Source organism: Pleurodeles waltl, chromosome 8 (genome assembly GCF_031143425.1).
Source record: "Pleurodeles waltl isolate 20211129_DDA chromosome 8, aPleWal1.hap1.20221129, whole genome shotgun sequence".
NCBI classification, from domain to species: Eukaryota; Metazoa; Chordata; class Amphibia; order Caudata; family Salamandridae; genus Pleurodeles; species Pleurodeles waltl.
The window spans coordinates 1,519,392,321-1,519,412,956 of NC_090447.1; the positions used below are offsets into that span (position 1 = coordinate 1,519,392,321).

Sequence of the window (20,636 nt, forward strand, 5' to 3'; positions counted from 1 at the left end):
CTCTTGACCTTAAAAGAGCTCTAAACTATTATGTAGATAAAACAAAAGAGTTTAGTATAAATTAACCACTTTTCATTGCTTTTCAACAACCACATAAAGGAAATCCTATCTCTAAACAAGGATTAGCTAGATGGATTGTAAGATGTATTGAAACATGTTACTTTAAAGCAAAGCAACAACTTTTGATAACTCCTAAAGCTCATTCCACCAGGAAAAAAGGTGCTTCTATGGCATTTTTAGGAAACATACCAATGGCAGACATATGCAAAGCTGCTACATGGTCTACACCGCATACATTTACAAAGCATTACTGTGTGGATGTATTTTCAAAGCAACAGGCCAGTGTTGGTCAAGCTGTACTAAGAACATTATTAGAAACAACTTCAACTCCTACAGGCTAGCCACTGCATATTTTGGGCAGAAGAACTGCTTTTCAGTCTATGCATAGCATGTGTATCTGCAGCTACACATGCCATCGAACTGAACATGTCACTTACCCAGTGTACATCTGTTCGTGGCATGTAGTGCTGCAGATTCACCTGCATCCCCGCTCCTCCCCAGAAGCCTGTAGTCGTTGCAGTGCCTTATTTGTACATATGTATACATATTTACATTTGCATGGACATCTTATTTACTTATTACATTTTGTAGCACATTTACAGTCTTTCACTCTCACTCCTCCCTACATCCTTTTGCGGGAAAACAATCTAACAAAGGAGTCGATGCCCATGCGCAATATGACCGAGAGGAGGTGTCACTCGATCCTGTGGCTCGAATAAAAGACTTCTTCGGAGAAAAACAACTTGTAACACTCCTGGCCCACTACTAGATGGTGGAATCTATGCATAGCATGTGAATCTGCAGCACTACATGCCACAAACAGATGTACACTGGGAAAGTGACATTTTCATTCTTATTCAGATTCTGAGTTAATAGAACACCTATTCTTTGTCAGCTCACCAGAACGGGTTAGTAGTCCCTAAAAATAGCTCGCCCTGATAAAATGGCGAGTAGATGTCTCGAGGCCTGCCTGTTTATCAAAAGGGTTGAGGACCTGAAGAGAGCATTCAGGGGGTGCACGTGTGGCGCACTTCCGTTGGTCTCCGATACACTGTTTACGCATTTAGTAGGAATCCAAAGCTGCATATATGCAGCTGAGAGAGGCATGCAGGTTCTTTTTTTTTTCTCAAGCTAGGATGTAGGCTAGTCTCGTTAGCTGCCACAGGTTGATTTGATTCTCGAACCCAGGTCCTAATTTTTCCTTTATTGAGGTGTCCTTCAAAGCAACCACGAAAAATGAAAACCCTCCAGCTCCTCCACCAAAGCCTTTTGTCTGGTATCCATCCCTTGCCTGGTGTGGTCGACTTACTCCTCTGCCTCCAGTCCCAAGGGTCCACCATTGAGGCCCTGCTTTCCCTTTCTAAAGAGAGAAAAACAAGCATTTTATTCACCCAGGTATTCGTGGTTAAAAGGGAGTGTCCGGTCTTTGTGTGTCAGAAACTACTGATCTCCCACAGAGCACTGAGAGTAGCCATCAGTACTTTGCTTCAGACATCTATGCTCCTGACTCACCTTTGTGCACGTGGAAGACCTGATGTTGCACAGCAGTTCACACCCAGCACAAGTTTCTCCCTTCTCTGTGCGTCTGGTAAAACTTTCAAACATCCATCTAGCCTGTACTCTGCCTGAGTCTTACTTGTGAGCATCTGCCCTCTGGGGTTGCCCTCCCTGCAGGTTGCTCCTGGTGAGGCAGCGGATGACCAGCCAGGTCAGTCTCCTCCATGCTAATGCAATGACATTATTCTCCATGTGACTGTCTGCAGAACGATTAAGCATATTGAAGCCATTTGGTGCCTAAACATTGTTTACAAAGCTTCTGGCTCCTCAGAGGCACGTCTCAAGGACCATGACTGCGATCTAGCACTCCTAGTGTCTTGGAATCCAGGAATTCAGTGATCTTTTACAAATGTTAGTTGATCAGGAATTAATCATCGAGAGCATCTTTGCCATTATACTAACATTTGCCAGCATCCTGTTCTTGAGGCCACCTCTGGTGTGATTGACCCACTAAAATATTTTTTATTTGAGCAGGAACTAATCTTTTCAGCGCCTTCTTTGGCAATTGTCCTAATGCTTCCTGTAATTGTGGGAGTAACGGATACATCTCCTGATGATTGTGCTCTCTTTGTGTGCTCGTAGTCCCATCTGCTCATGAACCTGTCCTCAGACTATTAAAGTTTATTCATATGCACAAATGTTTACATACCTCCTTAATCACTCTTTGAGAATAACAGACTGATTCCACCGCCCTAGAGCAACATGCATGTTAGAGTGCAAACAACAATGTTTTATGAGTTCATGGTGATTTGGTGATTATTGTTGACGTAGAAACACTGCTATTCTTTTGTATCTTCCATTACTAAATACTAAAACTCGTAGTGCTTTGGTTTTAAAGAAGGAGGCACTGTGTGGAAATTGGGTTTCAGCAAAATACTTATCACCTCCACATCACCAAGTGGAGTGTTATTTGTTTCCGTCCTATGAAAGTCTTTTTCATCACACAGAGAATTACAAAAAATGTGCTTTCCTAACTACTGAAATATATTGTGAAATAATTGTACAGTCCGTATACAAGCTATTTAAATATTGTGTGTCAGAAAAAATTTAGGCAGTCTAATGAAAGTTTTTGCTGCTCCTACCAGTGTGAGGCCTGATTTCTATGGATTCTGGGGGAGCTGGTAGTTATTGGGCAGTAACTGTAGGGGGCACTGTCACTTACCTCCCAGTGCTGTGAACACTGTTGCACCTAACCCTCGAGTGCCGTCTGTACTGATTAATTGCAACACCCTAGCAAATAAAAACGGTCAAAGTGAGTATCTTGGGTATCAAAATACAGAGCAGCAGTATTTCTGGCCCTCATAATCTACAGTTGTACCATAATGGATCTTGTGCTGTAGCCATTCACATCCACTCAGCTCCAAAGAAGAGTGTCTGTCAGTCATTCGTTTGTATTTACAAAGCAGGGTTGTCATTTGGTGGGGGGGTCACAGTTGCAACTTATTTGCTCTCACTACTGATTACTATTTGGTAGACAGGAAATTCAAGTAGCAATAGACTTTCATTAGTCCAGGGATCCTCATACTTTTCACATTTAGGCCACAATGCCAGTGTGTTAAAAAAAAAAAAAACTGGGGGTAGTCTAGGTATTCTGCTGTTTTCGTGTTGATTTAGTGGTTGGCTAATAACTCTAAATTGGGTATTATGAGTTTAGTGACTTGGGCGCAATGGTGTAATAGAAAGAGCCAAGGCCATACAGGAATATGAAACAAGACTCAAATCTGCGTTGTCTTATCAGAATTACTTGTGCGAGCAAAAGTATAAAAGGGAAGTAAAGCCGCAATCTACTCTTTAACACCAGAAAGTCTTTCAGTATCTGTATGAATCAGATGTGTGTTTAATGTCCGTTGCACACAGTTATGTGAAGTGGCGCATGGAAAATAGCCTGGATCCCACCCATGCCTATTACATCCTGCGTAATATGCACACAGATGGCATTGCAGAACAGTCACTGTTCAGTGTTTCATTCACCTCTGCATGAGCTCCGCTGAGATATCATAGAATTGTTCCTATTATTGTTTGTTTCTTGCAGGTCATATCATTACAACTGTGATTTCACAGAGCTTTATTGATGAAAACAAAGCACTTTTCCATCAAGGGTCTGAGGATGAACAAGGAAATGCAGGTGAGCCAGATCAGCTTTTAGCGTAAAACCGATGGTTAAAATGTATTCCCTAATCTTGCTTTATTCCCAAAGGTTTACTAGACTATCTTACAAGGAAAGCTGAATATCATAGCTCTTAATTCAGCGACCATGTAAGAGAGGAGAGTGGGGTTGTTTTGTGGATCGTGTGAAATCTGAGATGACCGGAAGCATTGACGGTGTCCTTGTGAAAGTCCTATCTTTATGTGCTGAGATTTCACAGTCATGAAGATACTACTCACAAGATACCTTTGTTAATTGCAAACAGTGGTAAGTTTAAACACAAGTGTAAATTTACCTTTGTGGATCAGGCCCCTTGTGCTTTGTTTTTAAAGGCGGTAGCACTGGGGAGTATAACATCAACCCCTGCAATTACTGTGCCTCCCTTATCCCAGAGGGAACTCTTGTTGACCTGAGGCATTTATAGCTGTGAGGCAAAGAGCCTATTGAAGTTGTACAGTGATTGCTACTGCTACCAGCGTGAGGCATTATTTGTGGATTCTGGGCAGCGTCCGTGGTGGACACTGTCTCTTACCTCCCACTGCCATGAACATTTTTGCACCAAACACTTGCGTGCTTTCTAGACTAAACCTCGGTTGCTTAATTGCACCACTCTTGGAAATTGAAGATGTCAAAGCGAGTATCTTGGTTATCAAAATAGAATGTAAGAGTATTTGTGGCCCTCTCAATCTACTGTTACCATAATGGGTTTATGCTGTAATCACTCTCATCCACTCAGCTAAAAAATGCCTCAGTGTCATACAGTAACTTATCTTTTCAAAGCAGGGATGTCATTAAAGGGGTCATAATTGCCACCTCTTTTCTCTCTCAACAGATGCATACTTGGTAGACTGGATTTTCAAGACATCAGTCTTTGATTAGTCCAAGACTCCTCATACATTTCACTTTTAGGCCTCAATGACCAAGGCTTAGGCAACTGGGAGAACTCTAGGTAGGCTACAGTTTTCATGGCCATTTAATGGCGACCGACAAACATTGTCTAGTGACATCTTTCATTTGGAGGTTGCGACTTTAGTGACTTGGGCACATTAATCTAATAGATTGAGCCAAGGCCAGGCAGTAATTCTAAAGTCTAATCTGTGTCGTTTTATCAGGATTACTTGATGATATACTCGCACTCTTAACCATTCTCTCTCCATCTGTATGAATCAGATGTGTATTTTGATGTCCAACCCACATAGTGTAGTACAATAAAGATCAACTGACGCATGAAAAATAACATGGAACTCACTTGCGCTTATTACATTGTGTGGAATGTGATTAGAGATGGCATTGCGGAAAAGTCACCTTTCATTGTTTCAAAGGAATGTTCCTATATTTCGGTGTTTCTTGCAGGTGACAGTGTTGCTAAGTCTGTGATTTCAGAGAGCTTTATTGATGACAACAGAACACTTTTCAAACAAGAGAGTGAGGATGAACATGGAAACGCAGGTGAGTCATGGGCTCCCAGTATAAAACCAATAGCTAAAATGTTTTCCCAGGCTTCCTATGTTTCCAAAGGTTTATTCGAATTTCTTACAAAACAGAGAGATATCACAAGCTCTAGATTCAGCAAGCGTGAAAGAGGAAATACAGGATTGTTTTGTGGATCAACTGGGCTCCGAGATAAAAGGAAGCACTGATAATCTTAAAAGCAAGATAATGACATCAGTGTAAATAATGTATGAGTGACCTCCTCTAGACCTGCATTAGGATAGTTTACTTCTATGTTCATTAACTCTTGCCTGCTTCTCATCCTGTTATAACTTCACTTTGCCTAGTTACTACTTTGCAATTCATGTGTTTTATTTCCCCTGATCCATTCATTCTTTATCATTTATTTATGGGAGCCTGTTTGTGAAACAGCTGCCTGTTTTGCTCATTTAACTGACTGACCTTACCTTTATGCCACAAAACTATTACTCTTTATGTTGCTATATGTCACATTATGGCCCCTATATCAACCAGAGACGAAGGGTAAATTAAAATGTGGCTTTACATTTCCTATTCGTTACCGTCTTATTTAGTAGATATGTAAATCAACCTGCAATTTCAGTGGTTGTTCCCTACTCTTTGAAGCTGTGCCATTCTGCCCGGTTTGACTTGTTTTTGTATGGTTTCACCTCTTCCTGTTTGGTTTCTTCTCAATCCCACGTGTACTAGACAACATGGGAATCCTCTTCCTGTAATTATTTTGTCTCAGATTACCACATGCAAAATCAAAGACTCTGGCTCTGGGATATGCCAAAAGTTTACGTCCCCTCAGTCAAGGATGACACCCGTTCATTTTTAGGCTATTCTAGAGTTAAGGACCACAGGCCTTTAAGTGTACCCTTGTTCACTCCTGCATAACTGAATTCATTAATACTGTTGTGTGTGTGTGTGTGAAATGAATGGAATTTGGTTGTGGTGTCTTTTAAAAGTTGATTGATATACAGTGGAGAGCCTGCGGAATATTGCCTGAATCTGTGGTTCTCCTTCAAGTTGTTTTTGATAACCTCCTAAAGTCTCAGGGAGTCGGAACCTCTGAAAAAAACAATGTTGAGTTTTTGTTTCTCCATGTGTCATGCCTGCATTTGCCTGAGTAGTGGGGGATACTGACTCCTACTCCACATCCACAGTCCATTTAGTGCAGTCCTCCAGTGTAGACGACAAGGAAGAAAACCTGCAAAAAATGTTCTAACCTGAGATAAATATTGGTGTCCTTCTGCTGATAATTTGTAGTTTGACTGCAAATGGTTGGCTGTGACCAGCTCAGAGATGTTTAACAGAAGCAGGACATCACATGTGGTTTACCCTCAAGGTAAGAACCCATGATCTGGCAGGAAGACATAGTACTGTTAAATGGAAGTTTTATAGCTCTGTGTGGAGAGGAGCAGCCCTCTGACAGCAGAGTCAGAGCAAGGAATGCCATCTTAACCAGTGAGCCATTATGGAACAACGTGGACTTGGCAACCCAATTGGCTATACCCATTGGCCGTTGCCCGCCCCAATCTAAGAATAACTGTTCATCAAACCTGCAGTGTTGTTCGATGCACTGTTTATGCTCTTAGTAAGACCTTAAAGCTACATATATGCAGCTGAGAGAGGCTCTTGGGTTCTTTTCCTTCAAGCAAGGATGTCGGCTAGTGTCCTGTTGTCTGTCGCAGGTTGATTTGGTTCTGGAATCTGAGTCCCACAGATTGCCTTGATTCTGGAACTCAAGCCCCAATTTTTTCTTTCTTCCGTTGTCCTTAAAAGCATTCACAATAAGGGAAACCCTGAAGGTCCTCCGCAAAGCGTTTGTCTGCAGTCCACCACTTGGCTAGTGTGCTCAAGTTACTCCTCTGCTTCCAGTGCCAAACGGGCACCGCTGATGTGCTGCTTTCTCTTCCTAACGAGGGACCAAGTGGAGTTTTCTTCACAGACTTATTCATGGACTTATCTAGGCAGTTGATGTGTGCCGGTGAACTATTCCACTTAGTGTGTGTCAGGGGAATTCCTTGTAGGAAAGTCACTCTTTTTGGCATGAGTACCCCAACGTTTTGCATGTTTATCAGTGCGTTTAGACTGTTTCACCATACACCAGGCCAGCTTCCTAATTTGGTGGCAGCAGTGGAGTAATACACTCGCAATTGGCTTACCACTCTGTCACTGATAACATCCCACAGGGACGTCCGCCACTAGTCTTGGGTTTCACTAGACTTCTAGCTTAGGTAAAGTGGGGGTCTGGCTTAGCTCGTTTTCTAATCTCGTTAGAAAGTAGACCTAGACCCCACTGGGGAGGGTCAGGAAGAAACTGAGGAACACAGTAGTCCTACAGGGAGCACTCATGGCAGTGAAAAGGGGTGACACACCAGTAGGCTCACTTTCACTCTCAGGGGGTTATGCAAAGGGTCTCCAGGAGGAGGGGTAGGTCCTCCTCATCTCCCCATATCCATGTCTTAGCAGTATGTGATGAGACTACCACCTTAGCTCAGAGGGGGGAGTCCCTAGTTAGGGATTAGAGGAAACTCTAAAGGCTAGAGAAGGCCAGACTGAGGCTGCAGCAGCAACAGTTAGACGTTGATGGGGAGGCCTTGGCAGTGGAAAGGGAAAGGCAGAGTTTGGGACTTACACCCATGGTGGCAGCAACAATTATAGGGACACCAGGGAATAAAACTGTCCCATCTTACAATGTTGGAGATGATATCCACAAGTAGTCCACTTCCTTGGTGGGGGCCTGTAACGTTCAAAAGGTCCCTCAAAGGCAGCGGGCAGCCATCTTGTGTCTTTCCTTTTGTGACAAAGGCAGGGACAAACTCCTCACTGTCAGAGAAGAGGATGCAGGTAACTATCAAGCACTTAAGAATGCACTCCTTAATGTGTTTGGGTTGACCACAGAGGAGTATAGAATCAAATTTGAGGAGACTAGGAAAAAGTCCTCCCAGGATTGGGTTGATTTTGTGGACAGCTCTGTCAAGTACCTGGAAGGCTGGTTACATGTCGGCAACATGGATGATTTTCAGGGCTTGCACAATCTTCTTGTGTGAGAGCACATTCTTAATAATTGCACATCTGATAGACTGCATCAGTTCCTGGTGGACTCAGATCTGACCACCCCCAAAAATTGGGTCAGTTCAGGCAGCATCCCCTTATCAGTGGTGTTGAGGCGGAGGCCTGCAGGGACACGTGCCAGTGTCACAATGGTGACTGGAAAACTGGTGTCACCTGAACACCAACTACTTGGTCACAGTTACCAAGTTACTGACACTCACAACAACACTCAGTGCCACCCCATGGCTGTTGTTGACCTTAGCTGGGGGTAGGGTTACTGGCCCAAAGAAAGATGTGGTATCCCCTGATCTACCTGTAGAGTGTCTGTTAGGTAGTGATTTGGAGACTTCAGCTTGGGCTGAAGTGGAGTTGGAAGCCCATGCAGCAATGCTGGGTATCCCTGGGTACATCTGTGCTTTAACCAGAGCACAGACCAAGAAGCAGGGAGTGCAAGGAGCACTGGAGCCTGGAAAATGGCATAGGAAGCTCCCAAAAAGAGAGGCAGGGAGGGTAAAGAGTTACCCTCTGTTCAGACCTCCAATGAGAATCCCACTCCTAAGGGAGCGGAACCTGCCCCCCGATACAGCTGAGCTCTTGGGTGCGGAGGACCCACCAGGAAAGAACTTAGTCTAGAGCAGCAGTCCTGTCCTGCTCTAGAAAGTATAAGACAGCAAGTTGCAGCTCAGGATGTCAGTGGGACCCATAGGGTCCAGTGGGACAATAACCTTATCTTGAGGCAATGGACCTCAAACCTGGGGCCACCAGGAGGTTGGTCATTCCTCAAAAGCTTAGGGAGTTTTTGTTGACTGTGGCACATGACATCCCCCTTGCAGGCCATTTTGGGCAAAGCAAGACTTGGTACGGGCTTGCCCCTCACTTTCACTGGCCCCACATTTCTGAGGATACAAAGGAGTTTTGTCACACCTGTGTAACATGTCAAGCCAGTGGCAAGACAGGTGGCACTCCAAATGCCCCCCTAATTCCGCTACCAGTGGTTGGGGTACCCTTTGAGAGGTTTTGGGTGGACATTGTTGCCCCCCTGGACATTCCAACTGCCTCTAGGAACAATTTTATACTGGTGGTGGTGGATCATGCCACCAGCTACCCAGAAGCAATTCCTTTCAGGACCACTACAGCTCCTGCAGTGGCGAAGGCCCTCCTGGGAATTTTTTTCAGGATGGGGTTTCCTAAGGAGGTGGTGTCGGACAGAGGTGCCAACTTCATGTCTGCATATCTTAAAGTTATGTAGAGTAACTTACAAATTCACCACCCCTGATCATCCACAAACAAAAGGGTTAGTTGGGAGATTCAACTAAACCCTCAGGGGCATAATCATGGGACTCTCAAAAAAACTCAGAGGGTGATGGAATGTCCTATTGCCTTGCCTCCTCTTCACCTACAGGGAAGTTCCACAAAAGGGAGTGGGCTACAGCCCCTTTGAGCATTTGATGGGATATCCATTTAGGGGTCCACGTGCCCTTGTGAAGGAGGGTTGGGAGCAACCTCTCAAACTCCCCAATCAGGACATAGTTGGTAAGGTGCTGGGCCTAAGATCCAGGATGACTGTGTACATGAAGAGGGCATCTAAAAACCTTAAGGCCAGCCAAGAACTGCAAAAGCAGCGGGATGACCAAAAGGCTTTGCTGACTTTTTACCGGCCAGGACAAAAGGTGTGGGTCCTGGAGCCTGTGGCTTCCCGGGCACTCCACAATAAATGGAGTGGTCCTCACACTATTATGGAGAAAAAAGGTGAGGTCACCTATTTATTTGACCTATGTACTGCCAGAAACCCCTACAGGGTGCTTCATGTGAATCGCTTCAAACCCTCTCCCTGACCTCTTCCCCCACAACCCAGCTAGTGGTTCAGTAGAGGGAGTAATTCTTGCTGACTGCTTCTCTGACCAGCAAAAATATGACTGTAAAAATCTCCTGGGTCAGTTCTCTGAACTATTTTCCCTGACCCGTGGTCAAACCATATGGTTTGAACACCATATTGACACAGGTGACAGTCTGCCTGTAAAGAGCAAAATATATAGGTAGCCTGATCATGTCAGAGAAGGCATCAAAGCAGAAGTGCAAAAGATACTTGAATTGGGACTCATTGAGACTTCAGACAGCCTTTGGGCTAGTCCTGTAGTCTTATTGCCCAAGCCCCACTCTCAAAATGGTAAGAGAGAGATGGGGTTATGTGTTTACAACAGAGGCCTCAATACAGTCACCAGGACTGATGCTCATCCAGTCCCTAGGCCAGATGACCTGGTAGATACTCTGCCTGCTGCCAAGTATCTCAGTACATTTGATTTGACTGCTGGATACTGGCAGATCAAATTATCAGAAGATGCCAAACCTAAAACAGCATTCTCAACACCTAGTGGGCATTACCACTTTACAGTGATACCCTTTGGTTTGAAGAATGTTCCTCCAACTTTTCAAAGGTTGGTGATCAAAGTTCTCCAAGGCCTGGAAAGCTTTAGTGCAGCATATCTATGTGATATAACTGTCTTTAGCTCCACCAGGGAGGATCACCTGGTCCAATGTGGAAATGTACTTGAGGCCCTAAAAAAGGCAGGCCTCACTATCATGGCATCCAGATATAGGGCAGGGCAAAGTTGTTAATTTGGGCCACCTAGTAGGTGGAGGCCAAATTCAGCCGCTAAAGGGCAAAATCCAGACATTCTTGGATGGGGTTGCCCCTACTACTCAAACCCAAGTCAGAGCCTTTTTGGGCCTGACTGGGTACTACAGGAGGTTTATTAAAGGGCATGGTTCCATTGTAGCACCCTTAAATGACCTCACATCCAAAATGATGCCAAAGAAAATCTTGTGGACAGCTAGCTGCCAGAAGGCCTTTGATAACCCGAAACAGGCCATGTGCTCTGCTCCCATTCTGAGAAGCCCTGATTACTCCAAACAATCCATTGTCCAAATAGATGCTTCTGAGGTAGGTATAGGAGCAGGTCTTTCACAACTAAATGAAGAGGGCCAGGTTCAACCAGTTGCTTTTATAAGTAGAAGGTGTAAAGAAATGGCTCCCTGTTGCAGTTACCCCCCACTTTTTGCCTGATACTGATGCTGACTTGACTGAGAAGTGTGCTGGGACCCTGCTAACCAGGCCCCAGCACCAGTGTTCCTTCACCTAAAATGTACCATTGTATCCACAATTGGCACACCCTGGCATTCAGATAAGTCCCTTGTAACTGGTACTTCTAGTACCAAGGGCCCTGATGCCAAGAAAGGTCTCTAAGGGCTGCAGCATGTCTTATGCCACCCTAGAGACCCCTCACTCAGCACAGACACACTGCTTACAAGCCTGTGTGTGCTGGTGAGAACAAAATGAGTAAGTCGACATGGCACTCCCCTCAGGGTGCCATGCCAGCCTCTCACTGCCTATGCAGTATAGGTAAGACACCCCTCTAGCAGGCCTTACAGCCCTAAGGCAGGGTGCACTATACCATAGGTGAGGGTACCAGTGCATGAGCATGGTACCCCTACAGTGTCTAAACAAAACCTTAGACATTGTAAGTGCAGGGTAGCCATAAGAGTATATGGTCTGGGAGTTTGTCAAACACGAACTCCACAGCACCATAATGGCTACACTGAAAACTGGGAAGTTTGGTATCAAACTTCTCAGCACAATAAATGCACACTGATGCCAGTGTACATTTTATTGAAAAATACACCACAGAGGGCACCTTAGAGGTGCCCCCTGAAACTTAACCGACTATCTGTGTAGGCTGACTAGTTTTAGCAGCCTGCCACAAACCGAGACATGTTGCTGGCCCCATGGGGAGAGTGCCTTTGTCACTCTGAGGCCAGTAACAAAGCCTGCACTGGGTGGAGATGCTAACACCTCTCCCAGGCAGGAATTGTCACACCTGGCGGTGAGCCTCAAAGGCTCACCTCCTTTGTGCCAACCCAGCAGGACACTCCAGCTAGTGGAGTTGCCCGCCCCCTCCGGCCAGGCCCCACTTTTGGCGGCAAGGCCGGAGAAAATAATGAGAAAAACAAGGAGGAGTCACTGGCCAGTCAGGACAGCCCCTAAGGTGTCCTGAGCTGAAGTGACTCTAACTTTTAGAAATCCTCCATCTTGCAGATGGAGGATTCCCCCAATAGGGTTAGGATTGTGTCCCCCTCCCCTTGGGAGGAGGCACAAAGAGGGTGTACCCACCCTCAGGGCTAGTAGCCATTGGCTACTAACCCCCCAGACCTAAACACGCCCTTAAATTTAGTATTTAAGGGCTACCCTGAACCCTAGAAAATTAGATTCCTGCAACTACAAGAAGAAGGACTGCCTAGCTGAAAACCCCTGCAGCGGAAGACCAGAAGACGACAACTGCCTTGGCTCCAGAAACTCACCGGCCTGTCTCCTGCCTTCCAAAGATCCTGCTCCAGCGACGCCTTCCAAAGGGACCAGCGACCTCGACATCCTCTGAGGACTGCCCCTGCTTCGAAAAAGACAAGAAACTCCCGAGGACAGCGGACCTGCTCCAAGAAAAGCTGCAACTTTGTTTCCAGCAGCTTTAAAGAACCCTGCAAGCTCCCCGCAAGAAGCGTGAGACTTGCAACACTGCACCCGGCGACCCCGACTCGGCTGGTGGAGAACCGACACCTCAGGAGGGACCCCAGGACTACTCTGATACTGTGAGTACCAAAACCTGTCCCCCCTGAGCCCCCACAGCGCCGCCTGCAGAGGGAATCCCGAGGCTTCCCCTGACCGCGACTCTTTGAACCTAAAGTCCCGACGCCTGGGAGAGACCCTGCACCCGCAGCCCCCAGGACCTGAAGGACCGGACTTTCACTGGAGAAGTGACCCCCAGGAGTCCCTCTCCCTTGCCCAAGTGGAGGTTTCCCCGAGGAATCCCCCCCTTGCCTGCCTGCAGCGCTGAAGAGATCCCGAGATCTCTCATAGACTAACATTGCGAACCCGACGCCTGTTCCTACACTGCACCCGGCCGCCCCCGCGCTGCTGAGGGTGAAATCTCTGTGTGGACTTGTGTCCCCCCTGGTCTGCCCTCCGAAGACGCGGGTACTTACCTGCAAGCAGACCGGAACCGGGGCACCCCCTTCTCTCCATTCTAGCCCATGTGTTTTGGGCACCACTTTGAACTCTGCACCTGACCGGCCCTGAGCTGCTGGTGTGGTGACTTTGGGGTTGCTCTGAACCCCCAACGGTGGGCTACCTTGGACCAAGAACTGAACCCTGTAAGTGTCTTACTTACCTGGAAAAACTAACAAAAACTTACCTCCCCCAGGAACTGTGAAAATTGCACTAAGTGTCCACTTTTAAAACAGCTATTTGTCAATAACTTGAAAAGTATACATGCAATTTTGATGATTTGAAGTTCCTAAAGTACTTACCTGCAATACCTTTCGAATGAGATATTACATGTAGAATTTGAACCTGTGGTTCTTAAAATAAACTAAGAAAAGATATTTTTCTATATAAAAACCTATTGGCTGGATTTGTCTCTGAGTGTGTGTACCTCATTTATTGTCTATGTGTATGTACAACAAATGCTTAACACTACTCCTTGGATAAGCCTACTGCTCGACCACACTACCACAAAATAGAGCATTAGTATTATCTATTTTTACCACTATTTTACCTCTAAGGGGAACCCTTGGACTCTGTGCATGCTATTCCTTACTTTGAAATAGCACATACAGAGCCAACTTCCTACAGAAGGTTACTTCTACCCTCCCCCCCGCCAGAGAGAAGCGTTGGTCAGCCATTGAGAGGGAGGCTTTTGCTGAGGCCATACCTCTTTGACACTCACTTCCTTGTTCAGACAGATCACAAGCCCCTCCTATGGCTTGAACAGATGAAAGGTGAACATCCCAAATTTCCAGATATTTCCACTTAGACAATGAAGACGTAACTTGGCAAGGTTAGTCTTATTCTCCTTCATTTGGGGGGGGGAGGGGAGGAGAGGGGTGTAGGAAAGTCAGTCTTTTTGGCAAGGTTACCCCCACTCTACCTGTTCGGTGTGTTTAGACTGTTTTCACTGGGATCCTGCTACCCAGGACCCCAGTGATAGAGCTCTCTCCTCTAAATTTGGTTGCTCTCGTACCCTTTACACACCACAATTGGCATACTGATGTACCCTTGTAAGTCCCTAGTATATAGTACTTGGGTACCCAGGGCATTGGTATACCAGGGGTCCCCCAAGGGGCTGCAGCGTGTATTATGCCACCCATGGGAGCCCATGCAAACTGTCTCTGCAGGCCTGCCATTGCAGCCTGCATGAAAAGGTGCATGCACCCTGTAAAGAAATGGCTCCCTGTTGCAGTTACCCCCCCACTTTTTGCCTGATACTGATGCTGACTTGACTGAGAAGTGTGCTGGGACCCTGCTAACCAGGCCCCAACACCAGTGTTCTTTCACCTAACATGTACCATTGTCTCCACAATTGGCACAACCCTGGCACCCAGGTAAGTCCCTTGTAACTGGTACCCCTGGTACCAGGGGCCCTGATGCCAGGGAAGGTCTCTAAGGGCTGCAGCATGACTTATGTCCACCCTAGGGACCCCTCACTCAGCACAGACACACTGCTTGCCAGCTTGTGTGTGCTGGTGGGGAGAAAATGAGTAAGTCGACATGGCACTCCCCTCAGGGTGCCATGCCAACCTCACACTGCCTGTGGCATAGGTAAGTCACCCCTCTAGCAGGCCTTACCGCCCTAAGGCAGGGTGCGCTATACCACAGGTGAGGGCATATGTGCATGAGCACTATGCCCCTACAGTGTCTAAGAAAAACCTTAGACATTGTAAGTGCAGGGTAGCCATAAGAGTATATGGTCTGGGAGTCTGTCAGAAACGAACTCCACAGCTCCATAATGGCTACACTGAATACTGGGAAGTTTAGTATCAAACTTCTCAGAATAATAAACCCACACTGATGCCAGTGTTGGATTTATTAAAAAATGCACACAGAGGGCATCTTAGAGATGCCCCCCGTATTTTACCCAATTGTTCAGTGCAGGACTGACTGGTCTGTGCCAGCCTGCTGCTGAGAGACGAGTGTCTGACCTCATGCGGTGAGAGCCTTTGTGCTCTCTGAGGACAGAAACAAAGCCTGCTCTGGGTGGAGGTGCTTCACACCTCCCCCCTGCAGGAACTGTAACACCTAGCAGTGAGCTTCAAAGGCTCAAGCTTCCTGTTACAATGCCCCAGGGCACTCCAGCTAGTGGAGATGCCCGCCCCCTGGACCCAGCCCCCACTTTTGGCGGCAAGTCCAGGAGAGATAATGAGAAAAACAAGGAGGAGTCACTGGCCAGTCAGGACAGCCCCTAAGGTGTCCTGAGCTGAGGTGACTCTGACTTTTAGAAATCCTCCATCTTGCAGATGGAGGATTCCCCCAATAGGGATAGGAATGTGACCCCCTCCCCTTGGGAGGAGGCCCAAAGAGGGTGTACCCACCCTCAGGGCTAGTAGCCATTGGCTACTAACCCCCAGACCTAAACACGCCCTTAAATTTAGTATTTAAGGGCTTCCCTGAACCTAAAGATTTAGATTCCAGCAACTTAAAGAAGAAGAGGACTGCTGAGCTGAAAAACCCTGCATAGAAGAAGAAGACACCAACTGCTTTGGCCCCAGCCCTACCGGCCTGTCTCCCTCCTTCAGAAGAAACCTGCTCCAGCGACGCTTTCCCCAGGACCAGCGACCTCTGAATCCTCAGAGGACTGCCCTGCTTCCAAAAGACCAAGAAACTCCTGAGGACAGCGGCCCTGTTCAACAAAGACTGCAACTTTGTTTCCAGAGGAGCAGATTTAAAGACCCCTGCAATCCCTGCAAGAAGCGTGAGACTTGCAACACTGCACCCGGCGACCCCGACTCGACTGGTGGAGACACAACGCTACAGGAAGGACCCCCAGGCGACTCCAAGACTGTGAGTAACCAAAGTTGTCCCCCTTGAGCCCACACAGCGACGCCTGCAGAGGGAATCCCGAGGCTCCCCCAGACCGCGACTGCCTGACTCTAAAATCCCGACGGCTGGAAAAGACCCTGCACCCGCAGGCCCCAGCACCTGAAGGATCGGAACTCCAGTGAAGGAGTGACCCCCAGGAGGCCCTCTCCCTTGCCCAGGCAGTGGCTACCCCGAGGAGCCCCCCCCCCCTTGCCTGCCTGCACCGCTGAAGAGACCCCTTGGTCTCCCATTGGAACCCATTACAAACCCGACGCTTGTTTGCACACTGCACCCGGCCGCCCCCGCGCTGCTGAGGGTGTACTTTCTGTGTGGACTTGTGTCCCCCCCGGTGCCCTACAAAACCCCCCTGGTCTGCCCTCCGAAGACGCGGATACTTACCTGCTGGCAGACTGGAACCGGGGCACCCCCTTCTCCATTGAAGCCTTTGTGTTTTGGGCACCCCTTTGAACTCTGCACCTGACCGGCCCTGAGCTGCTGGTGTGGTGACTTTGGGGTTTCTCTGAACCCCCAACAGTGGGCTACCTTGGACCCCAATTTGAACCCCGTAGGTGGTTTACTTACCTGCAAGAACTAACATTACTTTACCTCCCCCAGGAACTGTGAAAATTGCACTGTGTCCACTTTTGAAATAGCTATATGTGTTTTATGTAAAAAGTATATATGCTATTGTGATTATTCAAAGTTCCTAAAGTACTTACCTGCAATACCTTTCAAATGAGATATTACATGTAGAATTTGAACCTGTGGTTCTTAAAATAAACTAAGAAAAGATATTTTTCTATAACAAAAACCTATTGGCCTGGAATTGTTTCTGAGTGTGTGTTCCTCATTTATTGCCTGTGTGTATGTACAACAAATACTTAACACTACTCCTTTGATAAGCCTACTGCTCGACCACACTACCACAAAATAGAGCATTAGTATTATCTCTTTTTGCCACTATCTTACCTCTAAGGGGAACCCTTGGACTCTGTGCATACTATTCCTTACTTTGAAATAGTGCATACAGAGCCAACTTCCTACACACCCTTTCACTGCTGGTCACTGCACCAGGTCACTGTAAGTCACCCCTATGGTAGGCCCTCCTAGCCCGGAGGGCAGGGTGCAGTTTCCAGTTTTTGAGCATGAGCAGAGGTGGCCCTATAAACCCCACTTCCAATGCACTGGACTTCGGAAGTGTGGGGAAGCTATTTTACCCGTGTAATGGACACAGTACCTGTGGTCCAGCTACATAATGGTCACTCCAAACCTAGGGATGTTTGGTATGAAACATGTCAAACGTTATACCCCAATACTAATGCCACTATTGGTGGCACTCTAGGGGCTCTTTAGCGGACTCCCCAGTATTGCTCCTACCAGTCTTCCAGTCAGCCCACGCAGCTGCAACCCTTCATACAGGTTTCTGCCCTCCTGTTTCTTCACTAGCTCAGGCAGGGGAAGGCAGAACAAATGATTTTCTGTGGTAGAGGAGAGGAAACACCCTCTCCCTTGGAAATAGGTGTTACAAAGCTTGGGAGGGGTAGCTTCCCCAAGCCACTGTTTTGTTTGGAGGGCACATTTGGTTCCCTCCTTGCAGAAACCGTATTGCACCAGCTCAGGGTAAACTGGTCCCTGCTCTGGCACGAAATTGGTCAAAGGAAAGGGGGGTGATCACTCCCCTGTCCATCACCACCCCAGGGGTGGTGCCCAGAGCTTCTTTAGGTAGCCACTCGATTCTGCCATCTTGAAACCAAGAAGGGAAAAGGCCCCTAGGAGCATCTGAGTGGCCAGGTCAGGCAGGTGACGTCAAAGACCCCTCCTGACAGTTGGTCACCATGCAAGGTGACCAAGCCCCCTTTTAGGGCTATTTTAGGACTCTGTTGTGGGTGGGTCCCCAGATATGACGTGCAAGACCCCACCAGGACTCCTGTGCATTGCTTACTTCTGCTCCTGGCCACTGAAATCACAACTGGACACTTCAGGAACCGACTAGACTGAAACTCCCGAGACGACCTTGCCTTGCAACATTGTTTCCCCAGCTCTTTCCAGCAACTGCAACATTTTCCAGGCTGTGCAACCTCTGGGTCGGTGAGACTTCAGCCTGCAGCAAGAAGGCATTGCCCTTAGAGTGAAGGAGTCACTCCCCTGGATCTGCAGGCACCTGCAGCAACGAAGACCAGCTGTGTGGATCTGCCCTCCTCTGGAACCACGTGGATTCTGCAGCACTGGTGGTGTTCTGGAGTGGTCCCCTTTTCCTCTCAACCCGCTGTCCAACTTGAGAGATGGTGAGTCCTTGCCTCTCCTTGCAGGCAAGAGTCCCGGTGCACCGCGACTCTTGCAGCAACCAAGGCTTGTTGTCTTCTGCTCCAAAGGATCTTCAGGCTCCGGGTAGCCCCGGCCCTCAGCACTTCATTCTCGCAAGGATAGTCTCTCCTCTGCTGCTCCAGCAACGTGGGCTCCTTTCCAGGTGTGCTGGTTGGGCCTCACTGCAACTTACTGTACCTACTGCCAGTGGATTGCCTGTGGGGGCTGCAACTGCATTTGCTTACTCTCCTGACTGCTGAGGGTCAGCCCGGACTCCCCTTCAAGGGTCCAGTCGCCTTGACCTTGCTGGTCCTCTTCAGCCTTGCAACTCTTCTTTTGCCTCTTGCATTTGCCAAGGCTTGTTAGTGGTTCTCCTAATCACTGACCATCTGCAACCTGGCGACCGACGTGGGGCACCACCTGCACCAGGCCAAGGACTCCTTTAGAGCTCCCGGATGGCACAGCTGGTCGTCTTCTTCCCCCGTCGATCCGGATCTTCATCCACAGAATTGGTGGGTAGTGGCTCCTGCCCCGACTGGACACTCCATCATGGACTGGACTATGTCCCCTTCTTTTGCAGGTCCTCTTCTTCCAGAATCCACCTTTGGTTTCCTCTGGCGTGGTCCTGTTGTTGCACAATCCATTTTCTAAGTCCTTTTGTTTGTCCTTGTGAAAACCAGGAACTTATCTCTGCTCCCCTGGTCGCTGGGGGTCACTAAGGTACTCACATCTTGGGGATTATGAGTTCTCCCAGCTCCTCTCTAACTACTCCACACCTTTGGGTGGGGGACTTCACTTTGCATTCTACTCTTTTAGTATATGGTTTGGCCCTCCCCTAGGGTCCTAGCTATTTTCTACAATTCATGCCAATGCTTGGGGGGGGGGCGGGGTACCATATTTAAAAGGGGCACTTTCCTACAAGTACTTATGCAAGTAATGATGCCACACTTCGAACCAATGCATGAGTGTTCACAAAGTGCTTGGCTGTGGTCGCAGTGCATCTCAGGCGAAAGGAAATATATGCCTACCCATAATTAGATGACTGGCTAGTGAAAGCGCAGATAAGCAACCTGTGCATTAAGAATATGATCAAGGTTTCTCCATCAATTATGAAAAATCGCCACAGAACCCTGACATGAAAACGTTCCTGAGGCTATCCTGAACTTACATAAGATGAAGGCGATGTGAGTAGACAAGATTCAAAGCTATCATAGAGCAGAGTCTCTTCTACAATAAGGGGCAATGACTGATGATGAGAACAGTGGGGAAAATAATGGGCATGATTGCTTTCTGCATTCCCCTAGTACGACATGCAAGACTACATGAGACCAGTACAGGAATGGGTCGAACAGCAATGGTCTCAGATAACCAAGAGTTGGAACGCGCTAGTGGTTGTTGCGGGCAAACGTCCAGAGAGAAATGCATTGGTGCAACCTACAGAATCCCTGAGTGGGGAAACCATACACACCACCAACACCGTCCGTGGCCATCACAGTGGACGCATCCCACATAGGATGGGGAGCTTGCATGGGGAAGCTCAATGTAAGAGGACTCTGGAACTCGGAGGAAGCAGTGCAACACATAAATATGCTGGAGCCGAGGATGGTCTTCCTAGCACTGAAGGCCTTCAGTCCTAGGAAGACAGCTGAAATTCCTAGGTCTAAGACTGTATTCCTCGTCGCTGTCACCTCGCTAAGGAGGGTCAGTGAAACTCAAGCAGTAATCACCCAAGAATCTTATCTTCTAATGCATAAGCACAAAGTGGTGATGAGAACAACCCCGAGGTTCATACCAAATGTGGTAACGAAATTCCACGTTACCCAGGCCATCCACTTAACAGCCCTTTTTCAACAACCTAAAACGCAAGCAAAGAAGGCCCTGCATGTACTAGACTTCTGAAGGGCAGTGTTGTACTAATTAGAAGGAACAAAACCCACTAGGAAAGGGAAACACACAAGAAGCGGCTTTCCGGCCACCCGCGGAACTGTCGTGAGATGGATAGTGCAAACCATACAATATTGTCACAAGGCATGGGCAGCAACACTTACAGAAAAAACGCAGGCACATTCAACTAGGAAGAAGGGAGCAGCACATTCAACTAGGAAGAAGGGAGCAAAACATTTGCCTTCACAGGTAGCATAGCGCTAAAAT

General features: G+C 47.4%; 1 protein-coding gene across 1 annotated transcript in view; it reads left to right on the plus strand.

Moving 5' to 3' along the window:
* Window positions 1–20,636, plus strand: part of LOC138248867 (zinc finger protein 586-like) — a 109,988-nt gene that overhangs the window by 45,335 nt on the left and 44,017 nt on the right. The window contains exons 5-6 of the mRNA XM_069202829.1: window positions 3,650–3,742; window positions 5,117–5,212. Coding sequence (XP_069058930.1) covers window positions 3,650–3,742; window positions 5,117–5,212 — 189 coding nt within the window. The remainder of the gene's footprint in view (window positions 1–3,649; window positions 3,743–5,116; window positions 5,213–20,636) is intronic.